Consider the following 17,917-nt stretch of genomic DNA (forward strand, 5'->3'; position numbering starts at 1 on the left):
GTCTGATGAAGGCCAGGCTCCGACCAACACTGCTCCAAACCATGACAGGATCTGAAACGTTCCAGTCACATTTGGAGAACCGATTTGCCGCCGTGGAAACCACAACAGACGTTAACCAGAACCACGAATATGTGGTTCGGATCCTCAGGGAGGAAGGTTCGAGATTCTGTAACATGCAGCGTAAGGGCAGGAAATCAAAGCTTTCGGAAGAGACATTAGGACTTATGAAGAAACGACGTGAAAACCCGCCTGTCACTTCGTCAGCTAAGCGAGCTCTAAACCAAGAGATCAACAAGCACGTACGACGCGACCTCCGGTGCTCCAATACTCTTGCCATTGAAAGAGCAATTGAGCTGAATCGGGGGTCAAAGGTGTTCGTACAATCTCTTGGAAGAAGCCACTTGACGAAGCTGACCACAGCAAGCGGAGAAGTCGTTTCTTCGGTGCCGGCAGTCCTTTCGGAAGTGGAAAATTTCTATGGCCGGTTATACGCATCGCATGCATCCCGACCTGATCCCGGAAATGAGGATTCTAGAGCCACATTAACACGCCATTTCACCGAAGACCTGCCAGAAGTCAGCAGTGGCGAAATCGAGATCGCTCTGAGACAGCTCAAAAATGGAAAAGCCCCTGGCGAGGATGGCATTACAACAGAGCTACTAAAAGCAGGAGGAAAGCCCGTACTGGGGGAGCTCCAGAAGCTTTTTAATGCCGTCCTGTTTGAAGGGAGAACTCCAGAGGCGTGGAGTAGGAGTGTTGTCGTCCTGTTCTTCAAAAAGGGAGACAAAACCCAGTTGAAGAACTATCGACCCATTTCCCTCCTAAGCCACGTCTATAAGCTGTTCTCAAGAGTGATCACGAACCGACTTGCGCGAAGACTCGACGAATTCCAACCACCGGAGCAGGCTGGGTTTCGGAGCGGATACGGCACCATAGACCACATCCACACAGTGCGGCAGATTATACAGAAGACCGAAGAGTATAATCAGCCCCTGTGTCTAGCATTTGTGGACTATGAGAAGGCCTTTGACTCGGTTGAAATCTGGTCTGTTCTGGAGTCCCTGCAGCGTTGTCAAGTAGATTGGCGATACATCCAAGTGATGAGATGTCTCTACGAAGCCGCTACAATGTCCGTCCAAGTACAGAATCAGCAAACAAGGCCCATACCGTTGCATCGAGGAGTGAGACAAGGGGATGTTATTTCCCCGAAATTGTTCACTAATGCAATGGAGGATATGTTCAAGACGCTGAACTGGAAAGGACGCGGCATCAACATCAATGGCGAACACATCTCTCACTTGCGATTTGCCGACGATATCGTCATCATGGCGGAAACGCTGCAGGACCTACAACAGATGCTGAACGACCTGGCTGAATCTTCTCTACGCATCGGCCTACGGATGAACTTGGACAAAACCAAGGTCATGTTCAATGAACATGTTCTACCGGAACCGATAGCGATACACGGCGCCGTTCTCGAAGTTGTTCGGAAATATGTTTACCTCGGGCAGACATTGCAGTTAGGTAGAAACAACTTTGAGGACGAGGTGAATAGGAGAATTCAGTTGGGTTGGGCTGCATTTGGGAAGCTACGTCGAGTCCTAACATCGTCGATCCCACAGTGCCTAAAGACAAAAGTCTTCAATCAGTGCGTCCTACCTGTCATGACTTACGGAGCCGAAACGTGGACACTGTCGGTGCGGCTGGTTCACAAGTTTAAAGTCGCTCAGCGGGCTATGGAAAGGGCTATGCTCGGCATTTCTCTGAGGGATCGCATCAGAAATGAGGTAATCCGTCAGAGAACCAAGGTCATCGACATAGCCCACCGAATCAGCAAGCTGAAGTGGCAGTGGGCTGGCCATATTAGCCGAAGAACCGATAACCGTTGGGGTAAACGAGTTCTGGAGTGGAGACCACGCCTCGGCAAACGTAGTGTAGGACGTCCTCAGGCACGGTGGAGTGATGACTTGCGCAAGGCGGCTGGCAGGAGCTGGATGCGAGAAGCCGAAAATCGATCTCAGTGGCGTGCACTTGGAGAGGCCTATGTCCAGCAGTGGACTGCGATAGGCTGATGATGAATTGCGGGTTGAGTGGTATAAGTTAGCCGTAGGTTAATCTAGATCAAAATACCTGTTATTTTTAGCCAAATGGTAAAAGATATCTACTTGAAGTAAAAGCACACTAGTACTTACTAGATTATATAATACCACCTACGAAATTGATGTCCACAAATCGCCACGCAAGTGCTCGGATACCATTTCATTGAGTGAAAATTAATGTGATAACTACCTAAGGTTATATTTTTAATAAAGTATATGATTATATGTATAAGAAACATAAAATAATATGATTTCAATGCTAGGTGATTAATATCTCCCTATCTAGTGAAGATAGGAGGAAGTTTTTGGCAAAGTCAAACCATTTGTTTTAATCATTTTTTTTCTAATATGTGGATTTTTCCTATCGCTCTTTGTGTGAACCATTATATATATATAAACAGCCTTATTCTCATTGTGATAAATACATTGCTTTACGACCTTTTCCTTAACAAGGTCAGAAAATCGCTAGACCCTAACAAAGGCCCCTTTTCTTAGATCATTAGGCACCTAATTTAATTGCACGTACAATTCAAGGTCTAACCGCGTCTTGGGGCCTGGATCTCATTAATTTGGTAAGGAATTGAATTATCAAAGCTAAGGACACTTTTTTGGGTCATTCAGAATAAAAGCAAAAGTTTGGGTATATTTTATATGTATGTTTGTTATTTCATTACGCGCAAACGACAGAACGGATTAAGATGAATCTTGGCAGTAATAGGTATAGCTAAACGCTACAATTACATAGAATTTAACCAACTGCGGGATGTAAGTTTCTCAGCAACCGGTTGAAACCACTGGCAAAAGGTCACGAGCACAACCACCCGCTTCATATTTTGTGTGTCGTGTGTGTATCTACAACAGCAATCAATTGATAACTGTCAATAAAAAAAAAATTTTGCCCCTTCAAAAAATCGCAGACGTGGAAAAATCCAGCGGAAAATGTGCCAGTGTGAAAGCTCTGTTCGACGCAAGGTGAATCAGATAATTTGAAAACAGAGCTAGGTATAACTACGGCGTATAATTTTAATCAATGGTTATTAATATCTCATTAAACCACGTATTTGTTTTCATTATTCGCTTAATAAAGCTACTTTTCTAAGACATAAAGAACAGTAATAAAATTCTTAATGAATTCCTGAACTTATTTATGTGCCTTAATTAAACTGAGAACAAGCTGAAGCGGTATCATATAATTATAGAAAATTATTGTGAAGCTATTGTGTTTTATCTTTATCTTTGAACAATAATGTTTAATAAAGCAAGTAAATAAATGTTATTAAATTCTGCTTTGTAATCCTCTGTAGATGTAAAAGTTAATACCGTCTGTATTTTTTTTAACGGACGCAGAATGTTTATGAATGCAAACATTTAAAAAAACTAAATTAATTTTTAAAATGGCATCACGCTTAATTTTTTATTTAGAAAATTAGTGCCCTTCTGGAGCGCAATAACTATCAACACAAGAATTAAGTTTTGATGCAATATATTACATAAGAAACACATCCTGTTTTGAAAAGAGTGTCAATGGAGTTTCTTGCCGGTTCTTCTAAATGAGAAAAACTTGGAACTTAGAACCGTGCAACTAGCTTGATGTTTCGAAAGAGTTTTAAGTCCTATTGAAAATGAAAATAAATGAGTTTGAGTTTGAAAGGTTTTATATACATACATACATTAGTTCATATTTTAAGAAAGCATTGACTACCTACATCAGCAAGTTCATTAAAATAACTTAGGATCTTCATATTACCTTCACATTCCCATAGTTATACCATACACGTCAAATGTCAGTCACCACGACAATAGAGCTACGTACTAACGCCTCCCTTTCATACGCTTCACACATAACCGCTTACTACCATTTTACCATTTTTTTCTACCGAACTTCACCCTTTTGTACAACGGGACGTATTCATACGGCATAAACTACGTATTTTCGACCAGAATATGCTGAGCTCTATTACAGTAGAATGTTCATCAAATGAGGGGTCAGGTAATACTGGATGTTAATGCTTTCAAGGAAAGGTAGAGATGACCCATTTTTCTGGGTCTTTTTAAGGCCACCCCTAAAGATTAGTAATACTAGGACGGCCTTTATATATTCATGATACTACATGTGAATGTTAAGATCGGTTATTGGTGGGATATTTGGCTCAATAATGTAGATATTTATAGGATTGCGAATAATTTTGAAGGCTCGTTTATAACAATGGGTTCGCTTGTTTTACTTTCATTTCTAGTTATTGGATGACTTTTCGGTTTTATTCTTTTGCTGTAACATAATGCTGGGTTTTATTTTTTCTGAAAGATTAGGCAAAGTTTTGCTAGTATTTGTGACTAGGTCAGTTTAGTCTAAATGTTATAGACATAGGCTACTCACACTTAAACATATTAATTGTTACAGGTAGCCAGAATAAAGTCTAGCCATTTTGATTAGGTAAGTGAGATTGTGTATGTATAAATATTTCTGTGACTCCTTCAAGCCTAAACAGCTGAAAGGATTGCTTTTACCTCAATATCATATAAGCTAAGTTTTAAACGGGTAGTTCTAAAACCACTTCTCACAATTTCCCTAAAACATAACCTAGCCTGATATTACTGGATTTCAAGTGAAATGAAATAGCTAATGATGCTGAGATTCTCAGTAACTGGTATTTAATCGTTTCTAAGTGCAGTTTGAGAGAAAATCGCGGGAACTTATGTTAAGAGCCCTTTGAGAGTCTTGTTAAGAAATTGAAAGAGTGAGTTCGCGAAATGCTTTATAGAAAACGTGCTTACGTTATTTTTTGTTTTAGGAAGAACTGTAGCGTGTTTAATTATTTATTAAGTGTGCCTCTTTTGTTTGGTTATTTTAAGAAATAAATGTTTTACTCGCACTTATGAAATTTCGTGTACCTAGGTATTTAAAAGTATCTGATGGATATTATGCCTATTGATACTATTTTTCCTGAGCCCAAAAAAATTCAAGAACTATTGGAAGAACATGGAAAGCAAACCATTGATAGTGGTTACTGGTAACAGAGATTAATTCCATTTAAATTGTTCAGTAGTTTTTGGTGAAAGAAGGTGCAACAGACAGAAAATCCTAGTTACTTTTACACTTATAGCTAATATTTTTTTGCAAGAGCAAGGTGATAAATAAAATCCAAAGATTTCTTCAAATGTTTTAATTTCATTTACTTACACTGATTCAGTTCACTTATCATTATATACAAAAATGTTAATTATCACAATCAAATTAGCGACGAAGATCACAATAAACAATTTCTAATTACACTCAATAATTATGATTTATAATCCATTTTACTTTAAAATTAAAGCGTTCATTAATGTATTTTACAATGATCAGAAAACAATGATTTCAGGTGAAACAAATAATGATAACCTCCACCTAAGTTTTCCAATTAATCTTGTCACTTTCAAAGTAAAATGATTAAGGAAAATGACTGTTATGATTAATGAGAAGTTTGTCATAAATATTTTTACTCGAACTAATGTTTGTGAGATAAATTAATAAGAGACAATGATTAAACATTATTTACAATTTATATCTGTTACTGTAGGTTTAAGGAATTTAAAATTAAACATTGACACTACTGCAGACAAAAGGCCATTTGGGAAACACAGAAGCTTGTACGCGTCACAATATTACGACTTTAGTAAAATCAAGATGGCGTATAGTAAGATGGCGGCGGAGTTGTGCGCGGCGCGCGACGCTAGCGCCGACGCCGGGTTGCGGACGCAGGCGCGAAACTCGTGGTAGTCGGCGCGGGTTATCGCACAGAAGTGGACGTGTACGCACGCTGAGTCGCACTCTGCTACGTCTGCTGCATGACGGACGCGGAGTGCTGTTAAGTACCTGGATAATAGAGTATAAGATTTGAGTAGGCTTTTCTTTTTTTGGAATTGAAATTAGTTTAATTAGTGGCGTAAACTTCTTTGCCCGTTTTCTGTATTACTATCCTCTGCACCCAGAGGTACACATAGTAAGTCGTATGTAGTGTGCCAGAGGTTGGGTAGGAATGTATCATTAACGATGTAGTAGGTTTATTTACACTTCCCCTTATAATAAACAAATTAGAAAATAACTCTAAGATAAATAAGATGTTACTTACTTAGCAAACACACTCCTGTCATGATGATTGCGTATCCTCTCCGCCAAAGCGTCGAGTGAAGCCGGGCTCACTTCTCTCAGTCCATAGTATTGAGTTAGGTTGTACTCTATCGCCCAGTGGGCCTCCCCTCTAATGTTATTTACATCTAAGTAATACTGTGTGTAATCCAAAACCTAAAATAAAATTAATCAAGTCAATTGTATGTGTCTTTATATGTATTTTTAAAAGAATTTTATGTAGTAAAAAATATTATATAGATAATATTGAACCTTACCTTTCCGGTATTAGAGTCGAATTTATAAAGTCTTAGTCCCGGATTTGAAGTGCTGCCAGCGCCTCTGGGAGTGACTGATGGAGCCAACAACGCCCAAGACACTGGTCGCCCTGAGGACAATAATTTCCTTCATCAGATTTTAATTAATTATCAAAGTCAGGGTTAGATTTTAGCTATAATATAGTGTAGGATCACACCAATGAGCTAAATAATCAATATGAAGGTATTGCAAATTACATAAAATATGGTTCTTTTCAGTTTAATAACAGTCAACTTATGCACGTGTACTCTTTACAATGTTCATGAGACGTAACTAATCTTACAATGTACAGTTCACTTAACAACAAAGAACCTTCAAAAATGGAGTCGATGCCCTAAATTCTTCAACCAGCAAGAAAAGGTTATGAAACGCTTCTAGCAGATACGAAACAGATAAATAACATCATAATATTTTTTACGACACAAAGGAATGCCCAGATTTTATTATTCACATCTATTGTAATACAAACCGTCGGACTGGTTACTCAAGGAAATGATATTTTACCTACTTTTTATTTGTCAAAGGGTTATTGTATAAGAGCATCATTACTTCATGAAAGCTATAAATAAATAATTGACACTTTTGTTTCAAATTGCAAGAAAGACGTCCAATTTATTGTTTGTTTTTCATGTAAAATAATATATTATATTTAGCACAATGGAAAAAGGCAAAAATAACCCTGATTCCGTCGCCAGTGACCGAGAAGAGATCATTTGTCACGGTTTGTGCATGTGGTGTGTAGGAGTGAAGGAAATGCTACGAAAAAGGTCAAAAGGAAATACAAAATAAAGCCGAGAAAAGTACGCAACAATACTGGGATAGAAGGCTGAGATAGGGGTGAATATTACAATGACAAAAGACTTCTGCTAAATGTTTTGAGGATTAGTAACATGGAAACTGCCGCCAGTGGTTTTGCTCGCGCCCGTGGGAGCTACTCCCCACAAACGTATAAAAAGATTAGCCTATTTATAGATTTTCAAATCTGGGTAGTGATACCTATGAAGGGACAAACTCATCACTTTTATAACATAAGTATAGATTTCATCGGGTAAAATTAAAACAAACTTACAAGATACTAAAAATAACGATGACCACGGACAACAATAATATCCTCATACACAAAACCGACTAAAGAAGACGACCCTCTAGAGGACAATACGCGCCACAAATATCACACTAAGCTAACGAACTTGTAATAATAGTTTGTTTTTATTAACACACGGGGTAAATACTGCTATCAATCCTCATACACCCTTAGTAGCGTTTTACGATACTTAAGGGAAGCGAGGGCAGCCATTTCTGTACCGTTAACCACATCACGTACCTTATGCCAGGAAGATGGGCCGCGGTCTTAAAATAATAAATAATACTTGGGTTATAGTCCCATTGCTGGGTGAGGCTCTAGTTGGATTGTGAGGTGGCAGTTTCAACGTTAGAATTCTAATGGAAAGGTAAGGTGTTCTATGTATTTGAGATCAATTTGTGAACTTTGCAAAAGAAGAATTTTTTGCAATAACCCAATTTTGAAGAAACATAGAAGAGAGACAATACCTAATTCATCCTCCGAGCCTTTCTCCCAACTATGTTGGGGTCGGCTTCCAGTCTAACCGGATTCAGCTGAGTGCCAGTGTTTTACAAGAAGCAACTGCCTATCTGACCTCCTCAAACCAGTTACCCGGGCAACCCGATACCCCTTGGTTAGACTGGTGTCAGACTTACTGGCTTCTGACTACCCGTAACGACTGCCAAGGATGTTCACTGACAGCCGGGACCTACAGTTTAACGTGCCATCCGAAACACAGTCATTGCTGTCTAAGATATACTTAGAAAGTACATACAAACTTAGAAAAGTTGCATTGGTACTTGCCTGACCTGGAATCGAACCCGCGCCCTCATACTCGAGAGGTTGGTTCTTTGCCCACTAGGCCACCACCAAAGACAATACCTAATTACTTTTTATAATTTTAATTACACTCCAGTGATTAAGTACAGCAGTTCTGATCGTGATCTTGACCTTATAAATAATTATATTAAAAAAAAACTCACCTTCACTATAAATAAGTCTGAAAGTATCAGCGTGTCGGTGACCATAGAACTGCCCAGCGATCACATCGCTGAACGCTCTGATGACATGCACCAGCCTCGCGTTGGCAGTAGGAGTCAGTTCCCCACCACCAGCTGCCGAAGAACTGCCGGCATTATGCCGTTCTTCCACTCCTGGTCCAGCATGAGCTACTAGGTAGACCTTGACAACAAATTTTGAGTCTTATTGCGTGCGTGCTACGGTCTATGTTTAAGGGATCATGATCTGACTTTGAAGATCATAAGTCAATTATTAAAAATGTTTTACTACATCAAAAGGCTTCGTTTTCTTTATAATTAGACGGTTAGACGTTATACTGGATACTTAATTAAAAGTCAACATGAAATCAAATACAGTGATCCGACATTTTACAAAAATATAATTACGGTCTTTGGATTACATAGAAATATTTTTAGAATTAGCTTATATAGGTTTCATAAGTCTCAAATAGCAATATCTCGCAGATATTATAAACAGCTATTATCTGGCAGATAGCATTAACTATGAGATTACTAACTGACACTATATCGGTGACCAGTAAAACGGGGCCAAATATACTTAGTTTTATACATAGCCTTACCATTTCATTTCTTCTCCTAGCTTTACTGAGGACCTGTTCCAACCACTCCCATTGCTGTCTGCTCCTGTGGGGACCGTCAGTCCTGGCGGCTCCACCAGACCATAACACGCTGTTCAGTACCACGATCCTCAACCTACTGTGGGACTGCTCTATTGTGTAATATCCACCTGGAAGCAGGCTTCTGATTAGCATCTGATTTAGAAAAAAAAAACACGGATTAAGGAAGGATCAGTGGAGACGCCATAATGCAGATAGGTCAGGCGCTTTTTTCAAAAAGGTACGACCTAAATGATCAGTTACAAATGAAATAACGAGGGGTTTGGGTTCTTTGGGTTATCTGTCAACAAGTTTTGGTATTACGAAAAAATAAGAATATAATGAATAGTCGGGTCCAAAGAAGGCGTATAAGGGCGCAGACAGTACCTAACGTTCCTACCTCTAGTTTTTCGCACACCCGTATTGAATCGCGTTCGTTTCTTATTGCATTATGGCACCTCCGCAATTTTGTTTACCATGGTTTTATTTCATTCCAACTTACTAGTTTCAAAAGTCTGTAGTGCCTCCGTGGGCAACCACTGCATCCACATGTCGACCAGTCTCTTAGAAGGTACAGGATCGTTGTGTCCCAGTGCTGGGAATACAAACTGACTGCTGAATGTCCTGCTCAGAATGTCTGTGACGTTCCTCACGGCTTCCAGCTTTATATCCTCGCTGAGGTGCTCCATTGAAGACGAGAGGATGTCCCTGGTGACAAAATAGACTATGTAGCTCTGTTGAGTTCTTAACATTTCACTCGCTGGCTCTTTACTATCTCATAATTGACTAAGGTATTCTTTGAAGAATAGTTTTCAAGATACTGTTGGAACTGAAACACTGTTACATTTGTTTTCCAAACACGGTCCACATAATGTTTATTTATTGCGAAAATATAAAGTCGACCAACATAAACATGAAAATTCAGGTAATGGTCTCTAGCACTTGCTGGAATAGGGTATTATATTCTTGCGGATTCTTTCCAAGAGATTCACCTGGGAAAGGTAAACTAGTGTCTAACTCTTCATAAATCTGTAAACTTCTCTCTGAAACAAAAACTTCTGACTTTATAGTTGGGCTTCGTTCCGAGTTTTTATTGAAAAAAACGATTGGTGGTAAAATAGTATAATCCGTACACAAAAACACAATACAATATATATTAGGGAGCTTAAGCACCGGCACGCGAGCGACGCGGGCGTCCGTCAACAACCGGAGCGCATGCGTCGTGCTTCGCGGTTGCTCGTGCACTATCGGTGCTCCGCGCGCGCCGCAAAAGCTGCGCGGCTGTTCCACTTTTAATTATTTCGGTAGCGAGCCGGCGCGCGTCTTAATCTAGAGGGGCGCGGAGGGGCAATAGACAAGGTCCGCGCTACATTCTCCCCCTCCAAGTCAGCGGAAACTTGTGGAGCTGGCTTGGGAACCGACTTTTTTGGTCTACCCCTACTCCTAACTTGAGCCAGATCAGATTCACCTATGTAAGGTGACAGGAGGCTGGCATGGCACTTGCCGCGAGGTTTATTATTCTTGTCCACGATTTCGTACGTGGTTGGAGATACTATTTTCACTATACGAAACGGGCCTTCGCGACGCGGTGCGAACTTACTAGTACAGCCTTTTTCGGCCTGACTAAGGCGATGGCTATCCACGAGGACGAGGTCACCCTCACGATAATCGGGTCCGGGTCTACGGCTTTTATCCGCAGCTTCCTTACGGATGTCCTGCTGTCGCTCGATTCGCCACTTCACTTCTTGCAAGCGACTTGCAAATTCTTTGAGATACGGCGTAATTTGAGGCACATAATTCTCTTGGTCTATGACCGTCCTTAAGTCGTGGGCTACGTCCACCGGGGACCTAAACTGGCGTGCGAATGTTAGAAAGGCAGCTGTATGACCAGTACCCTGATTAGGTGCTGTATTCAACGCGAATCGAACAGCTGGCAATGCCTCAGGCCAACGTCGATGTTCTGGGTCTATTAAGATAGCCAGCATCTCTTTCATTTCCCGATTTTTCCTCTCTGCGGGATTGGCCTGGGGATGGTAAATTGGCGTCAGATTCTGATTCACTCCGAGAACGTACATAGCCTTCTGCATTACGGCCGAGACAAATTGGGTACCATTGTCGGAGATCACCCGACGGGGAAAACCATATCTTAGGAAAACTTCTTCAATTAATATTTTAGCGCAACTTTCTGCGTTGGCTACGGCTAACGGGAACAACTCCACCCATCTGCTCGCAGTATCCTCGATCAGAAAGATCCATTTCTCGCCCTTACTACCCTCAGGAAGAGGTCCAAACAGATCCATAGCGAGAACTTCAAATCGCTGTTGCGGGACAGGCGTTTGCAGTAGGCCGGCCGGTTTAAAATTGGTTGCCTTAAATTTCTGGCATAGATCACAAGCCTTAAGATACCTTGCTACGTATTGACGCATATTAGGGAAGTAAAACCGTTCCTTAATCTTCTTAAGGGTGCGTTCCAAGCCCAAATGTCCAGCTGTGGGAGCGTCATGGAGTTCTTTCATGATCTCCTCGCGCATCGACTCGGGCACCACCAGCTGGGGCTCTTCGGATTCACCATCCGGATCGAAGCGGAACAAAACACCTTGTGAAAGATAGTACCCACGATCCGTCCATCTGTTGTATGCATCGTTCTCTTCGAAATCCGTGAGTATTTTCTTGATTCCAGGATCTTCGAGCTGAGCTACTCGCAACTCTTCGGAGCTTTTGTGAGGTAAGTCTACTGAGATGGGACACAGATCACAGGTATTGACATCGACCTCTGATGCCTGGCATACCGGACGGCTAAGAGTGTCAGCGACTACGTTGACCTTACCTGGAGTATATTCTATGTCCAGGTTATAAGATTGAATTTTCAGGGCCCATCGAGCTAAGCGGCCACTTGGTGTCTTCAGTGACAGCAACCACTTCAGTGGCTGATGATCGGTGGCGACGCGAACTTCGGCGCCTTCCAGGTAACCCCGAAACTTTTCTAGAGCCCATACCACAGCTAAAGCTTCCCGCTCCGTTGTGGAGTAATTTTGCTCTGCTGACGTTAACAGTCTACTGGCATACTCAATAGGCTTCTCAGACTTTGGATCCGGACCCTGCATTAACACTGCACCTAGTGCATAAGCACTGGCATCTGTGCGTAGAATAAATGGCTGGTCAAAGTCTGGCTGTCGCAGGATGGGACTAGTGGTAAGTCTTCGCTTGAGCTCGTTGTAGGCATAGTCTTCCTCTTCAGTCCATTTCCAAGGTTTATTCTTCTTGGTGAGGTCGGTCAAGGGTTGCGCAATTTCAGAGAACTGACTAATAAATTTGCGAAACCATGAACAAGTTTGTAAAAACGTTTTAAGTTGTTTCAAATTAGTCGGTGGGGCCATATCCACCACGGCTTGTACCTTCTTTGGATCGGGTTCGATTCCTTTAGCGGTAATGACGTGTCCAAGGTAGGCTACTCTCTCTCGAGCAAATACGCATTTTTATCTATTTGCCTGGAGATTAAATTGACGTAGACGATCAAATACCTGGTGTAAATCTTGCAGATGCGCATCCAGGTCTGCTGAGATAACCAGAATATCGTCTAAATAAGCCACGACAGTCACATCCTTCAATCCAGTACGAAAACGATCCATCAATCGCTGAAATGTTGAAGGTGCATTCTTTAATCCGAACGGCATGCGTTTAAATTGAAACGTTCCGAAAGGGGAAACGAACGCCGTCTTATGTCTGTCTTCCGGGGCCACTTCAACCTGCCAGTAGCCTGATTTTAAATCTATGGTGGACATCACACAATTACTCTTTGTGGAAAACAGAATGTCATCGATCAGGGGCAGCGGGTATTTATCTGTACGTGTCACCGCATTTAACTTCCTGTAATCAACGCAAAATCTTATTTCACCATTCTTCTTAGGAACCAGGACAATCGGGGAAGTCCATTCTGACTCGGCTTCCTCAATGACTTCGAGTTCCAACATCTTATCAATTTCGGCCTTAATAATTTCCTTCTTTGCCGGATTCATACGATAAGGCGGCGTAGAAATAGGCGCGGCGTTACCTGTATCGATCCTGTGTAGGGCAAAGGGCGTCGGCCCTCCCCCTGCACTGAAGACATCGCTGTTCTTTTCTAGCAGTGCAGCCAATTTCGACCTATCCGCTGATGACAGAAGAACGCCCTCGGACTCGCGGAGACCCATCGCAGAACTAGTTACCACACGATCCTCGCATTCACATTGTAAATCGCATGAGCCTACATCGCGTAAAGTGAACCGATTCTTAGCAAAATCGAGTACCATGCCAGCGTCCTGTATAAAATTCATTCCTAACAATGACTCAGTTGCGCCAGGCAGGACCATGAAGAGTGTGTCAATTGCCACTCCCCGCACCTTTACAATGGTTGAGGCTACTTCTACGATTTGAACGCGCAGCGTTCCATCCGCGAATTTAAGTTCCGTTTCTACACTTTGAAACAATTGGCCATTGGCCCGCATATGTTTAGCTAAACTTTCACTGGCAACGGATTGTTTCGCACCAGTGTCTAATAAAGCGGTACCGTTAGCACCAAACACTTCTATATTTAATAGGGGACGCACACGCGGTTTAAATACAGTATTACACGCCGACAACGACTGAAATGTAGATGTCGACGGCGCAGAACGTCTTTCCTTGCACACGCTGCAGTTTGACCTCGTAACACCGGGCGCACCGCATCCGAAACATGTTAGGGAAGGGCGCAGCTCCGGTTGTGCAACTGCAGCTGGTTCGTTCTTAACTGGCTCCTGCGCGGGATTACTTTTATTTAATAATTTACGGCACTCTTCCTTTAGGTGGCCGAACATTTTACAAAATGAGCACCTCGGTCTGACCCTGACTTGAGGGGCTTGGTCCACAGTTCTGGTCGCAGGAGTATATGAAGACGTCGACGGGTGGACGAGTGGAGGCATCGGGGCGGCTGTCGCAGGTTGTGCCCTTCTCGCAGGTGCAGGAGCGCGCACTTCCTCGAGCACATCCTCCACTGACCGGGCGTGCTGTAGTAGCTCGGAAAACGTGGAGAAAGAGTTTCTCGCTACTCGCTCGCGTATTCTTCTATTAAGGAGCCCGTACACCATATCCAGTTGTACTGGGTTTTCAGGTAGGGTGCGCGGCGGTAATTGAGCAATAAGTGCTCTTACTCTGCACACGAAAACGTCCGTGCGCTCCTCAGCTTGCTCTCGACTAAAGATCTCTCTGTAGACTCTGTGAGGCGGAAGTCGTGGACCAAAAGTCTGCTGAAGTAACAGAATGGCTTCCTGCCAAGTCGCGACTGAGTGACGAACTCCTTGCCACCAGGTAGCTGCAAAATCAGTCAGCAGCATTGGCAGGCCTCTTAGTGCAATCTCGTCACTAACACCAACACAGTCCTTGTAAATCTGCACGGCGTCGGTAAAGGCACGTACATCACCGGACCCATTGTATCTCGCCGAGCAATTTGACAAGTTTGCACTTACAGATGGGAGCGGCGCGCCTTGTGCAGGCTGCGACCGTAACGCTTGTAGCAAGGATAGCAATTGGTGGTCCGTCATGACCACGGGTGTTGGCATAGGTTGTTGCGGTGAGGCGACGGGCGGAGCATGCCCGTGCTGTAGCATAGCGCAGTAGCCATGCAGCTCACGCCCGTACAGCGGCGGTGGTGAAGAGGCCGGGGCGCCGGCGGACGCAGGGCGTCCTGCCAGCGGTGGCGTTGCCGATCTCACGTCGACGAAAAACGCACCTCCCTCCGTATTAGACGGCGTCGCACCGTCCAGCTGCCCAGTAGGCGCGGGGTACGGTTCTGCTGGCTGCTGTGTTAAGCGCGAAGCACTATTCGTACGTGAACGCGTAAGCACCATGGTATTTTGTAACAAATTTCCAATAAAAAATCCAGAACTCGTTCGAACGTCACTGTCACTGATTTTGTTTTTTTTCCAGTGAAGTTTGTACTCGAAAACGGCCCCACGTTGGGCGCCACGTATAGTTGGGCTTCGTTCCGAGTTTTTATTGAAAAAAACGATTGGTGGTAAAATAGTATAATCCGTACACAAAAACACAATACAATATATATTAGGGAGCTTAAGCACCGGCACGCGAGCGACGCGGGCGTCCGTCAACAACCGGAGCGCATGCGTCGTGCTTCGCGGTTGCTCGTGCACTATCGGTGCTCCGCGCGCGCCGCAAAAGCTGCGCGGCTGTTCCACTTTTAATTATTTCGGTAGCGAGCCGGCGCGCGTCTTAATCTAGAGGGGCGCGGAGGGGCAATAGACAAGGTCCGCGCTACAACTTTGACTTTATAATTTAAAAAACATTCTTCTCTTATTAATACATACCCAGTCCAAAGCACGAACTCCAAGGTATCAGGGTGCCTCTCCGCCATGAGGGCGGCGGCACTCTGTATCAGAGGCCACGAGCTATCGCACGTGTGGTCTCGATGTCTGCCGTTGCGGTGACTGTGCTCGCTGTTCCCTCTGTTGTGTCGACAGCCTGGTGGAGAAAATTGGGTGAAAAAGATGATAGGCAAGTGGAACTTAAGAGCAGCTTTAAGGAAGTTACAATTATGTTATTGATTTTAAGGAAGAGAATATATAATAGGAAAGCTTTTAAGAAGTTACGATTACCAAGAATGTTTGTCTTATTTCTGTCTGGTTAAAAATAAGGGAGAGTTTAAGGTGACTCCTTTTTTGATTAGTGACTATGATCCTGTTGTAACCGATATTGGAGATCCCCTGCTATGCGTCTTTTCTGGCAGTTGTGATTCGCTAGTATTAATATGGATTTTCAATACTTTTGTTCTGCTCCAGATAATTAAACGAGCAATGCTTTGTTCTTTGATGTTAATTAGCAGAATTACTGAAAATCGATTTAAAGCCTTTCATGTAACTTATACAAAATTTTACATCAATAATAAATTGATGTTTTCGCATTTGACATCGTCAGAGCTTATTTCGCAATACGGTGACGAATAAAATAATATTCACGTCATTCACATTCATGATAAATTAATTATTCTTCCTGATTAATCTCATTCATCAAATATGACACCAATAAATATTTCAGAAAAATTACATTCGAAAATAATGCTCACTACAGTGACATTCATCAACCAGACACGTAATAATTTTGTGTTATTTGTTCTTTTTTTTTTGTGTAATTTTGTACATTATAGTTACTGTGTATAATACACATGTACAATATTTTGTATGTATTTATGGCATCTAGACCAATTGTCGACCATGGAGGCTGTGCTTCTACATTAAATAAGCTACGCATACAGAGGTGCAATGAGACGTCAATCCGAAACGACTAGAAAGAGATCAGACGCAGGACGACATTTATATGCCCTCCGATAATATAATAGAACTATCAATCACCAACTTCCAGACTATGGGCTGCTTTGTGAAAGTATCCTTATAGTTCGGCCATTCAGAGAATGCGTTCCTGACACGTCGCGATTGAACTGACGACGTAACTACATTCATTGATTATTGATATAATAATGTTGTTTTAATGCTCCTCAATTGTTAAAACGGTAAACAACCAGCAAAAATATTTTTATCGTAACTGCAACGCAAGTAAATCGCTGTTAGTATCGTTCAATCGCGACGTGTCAGGAACGCATTCTCTGAATGGCCGAACTATAGTACTAGGCTTACTTTGTTCGTATATTGTGATAGTAATCACATTTCATGAATATTTACTTCCTTACATCAGCAAACTAAACAAAAATGATAAAGTCATCAACATAAAACATAGCGATGTTTCATAAAGTACCTCTATGGAGCTCCGGGGAGTTGTGAAACGGGTCATAATGAAGATCTGTGATGTGCCAGAAATATCCTGCAACAAAATTATACGGGTTAGTTTTTCTAGGAACACCTAGCAACAAAACTTCTTGCTTACGTTATAAAAGTTGGAGAGTCGTTTTGAGTGTAAGTTATATACTTTTTTGTTTTTTACCAAATTATGTCTTTACATACATATATAGAAAAGAAAGACTTGCTTGTAACTCAAGAATGGCTGAACCGTTTAAGCTGAAAATTTGAGAGGAGGTAGCTGAGACCCGGAATAAGGACCTAGAAGTTTTTGTCACCATCCGGCTACGAGAAGCACTTGACTCGGAAGCTTGTATACATATACACATATTTCTTTTTTCTTTATCTCATTTTATGAATTAGTCTGTCACCTTATACATATAACACATTTTCCGTGAAAGATAGAGGTAAGGAGCGATTATTTATTTCAGAAAACGGTTCATACAAATCACATAAACGGTAAGTCTAAATGGCCAATCAATCAAAACAGTACGGGAAATGTCAAAACAAAAGATAAGTTATACACACATACACATAGACAAGATTTTTTGGACGAAAAGTTTATTCCAAATATATCTCTTGGCAAGACAGAATAGAAAATTGACAAGACAAGCAGATTGGATGGAGACAAATGATTGATTGATTGATATAAGAGGCAGTTACGATATGACAAAATTATATTAAATCTGAAAGCTGAAACTATCGGAAAGGTTTATGGATTGAGTGGCCTGAAAATGTTATTACCGGAACCAGGATAGCCTTTGTAAAGATAATTGAATTATTGTTAGTATAATAAATCTGTTTCTATTTCGCCGAGTAGGCCTTCTCGCGTTTTTCTTTATTTTTATCATCAGTATAAGAGCATGACTTATCTAT

The 17,917-nt window shown here is 41.9% G+C and overlaps 1 protein-coding gene across 1 annotated transcript in view; it reads right to left on the reverse strand.

Moving 5' to 3' along the window:
• Nucleotides 1–5,271: 5,271 nt before the first annotated feature.
• LOC124631962 (acid sphingomyelinase-like phosphodiesterase 3a) overlaps nt 5,272–17,917 on the reverse strand; it is a 47,775-nt gene continuing 35,129 nt past the window's right edge. The window contains exons 3-10 of the mRNA XM_047166610.1: nt 17,001–17,066; nt 15,560–15,713; nt 9,727–9,932; nt 9,189–9,355; nt 8,572–8,770; nt 6,486–6,595; nt 6,212–6,384; nt 5,272–5,955 (exon numbers count right to left, since the gene is read on the reverse strand). Of these exons, the coding sequence (XP_047022566.1) occupies nt 5,745–5,955; nt 6,212–6,384; nt 6,486–6,595; nt 8,572–8,770; nt 9,189–9,355; nt 9,727–9,932; nt 15,560–15,713; nt 17,001–17,066 (1,286 nt within the window). The 3' untranslated portion in view covers nt 5,272–5,744. The remainder of the gene's footprint in view (nt 5,956–6,211; nt 6,385–6,485; nt 6,596–8,571; nt 8,771–9,188; nt 9,356–9,726; nt 9,933–15,559; nt 15,714–17,000; nt 17,067–17,917) is intronic.

The sequence above is a fragment of the Helicoverpa zea genome, chromosome 7 (genome assembly GCF_022581195.2).
Source record: "Helicoverpa zea isolate HzStark_Cry1AcR chromosome 7, ilHelZeax1.1, whole genome shotgun sequence".
NCBI lineage: Eukaryota > Metazoa > Arthropoda > Insecta > Lepidoptera > Noctuidae > Helicoverpa > Helicoverpa zea.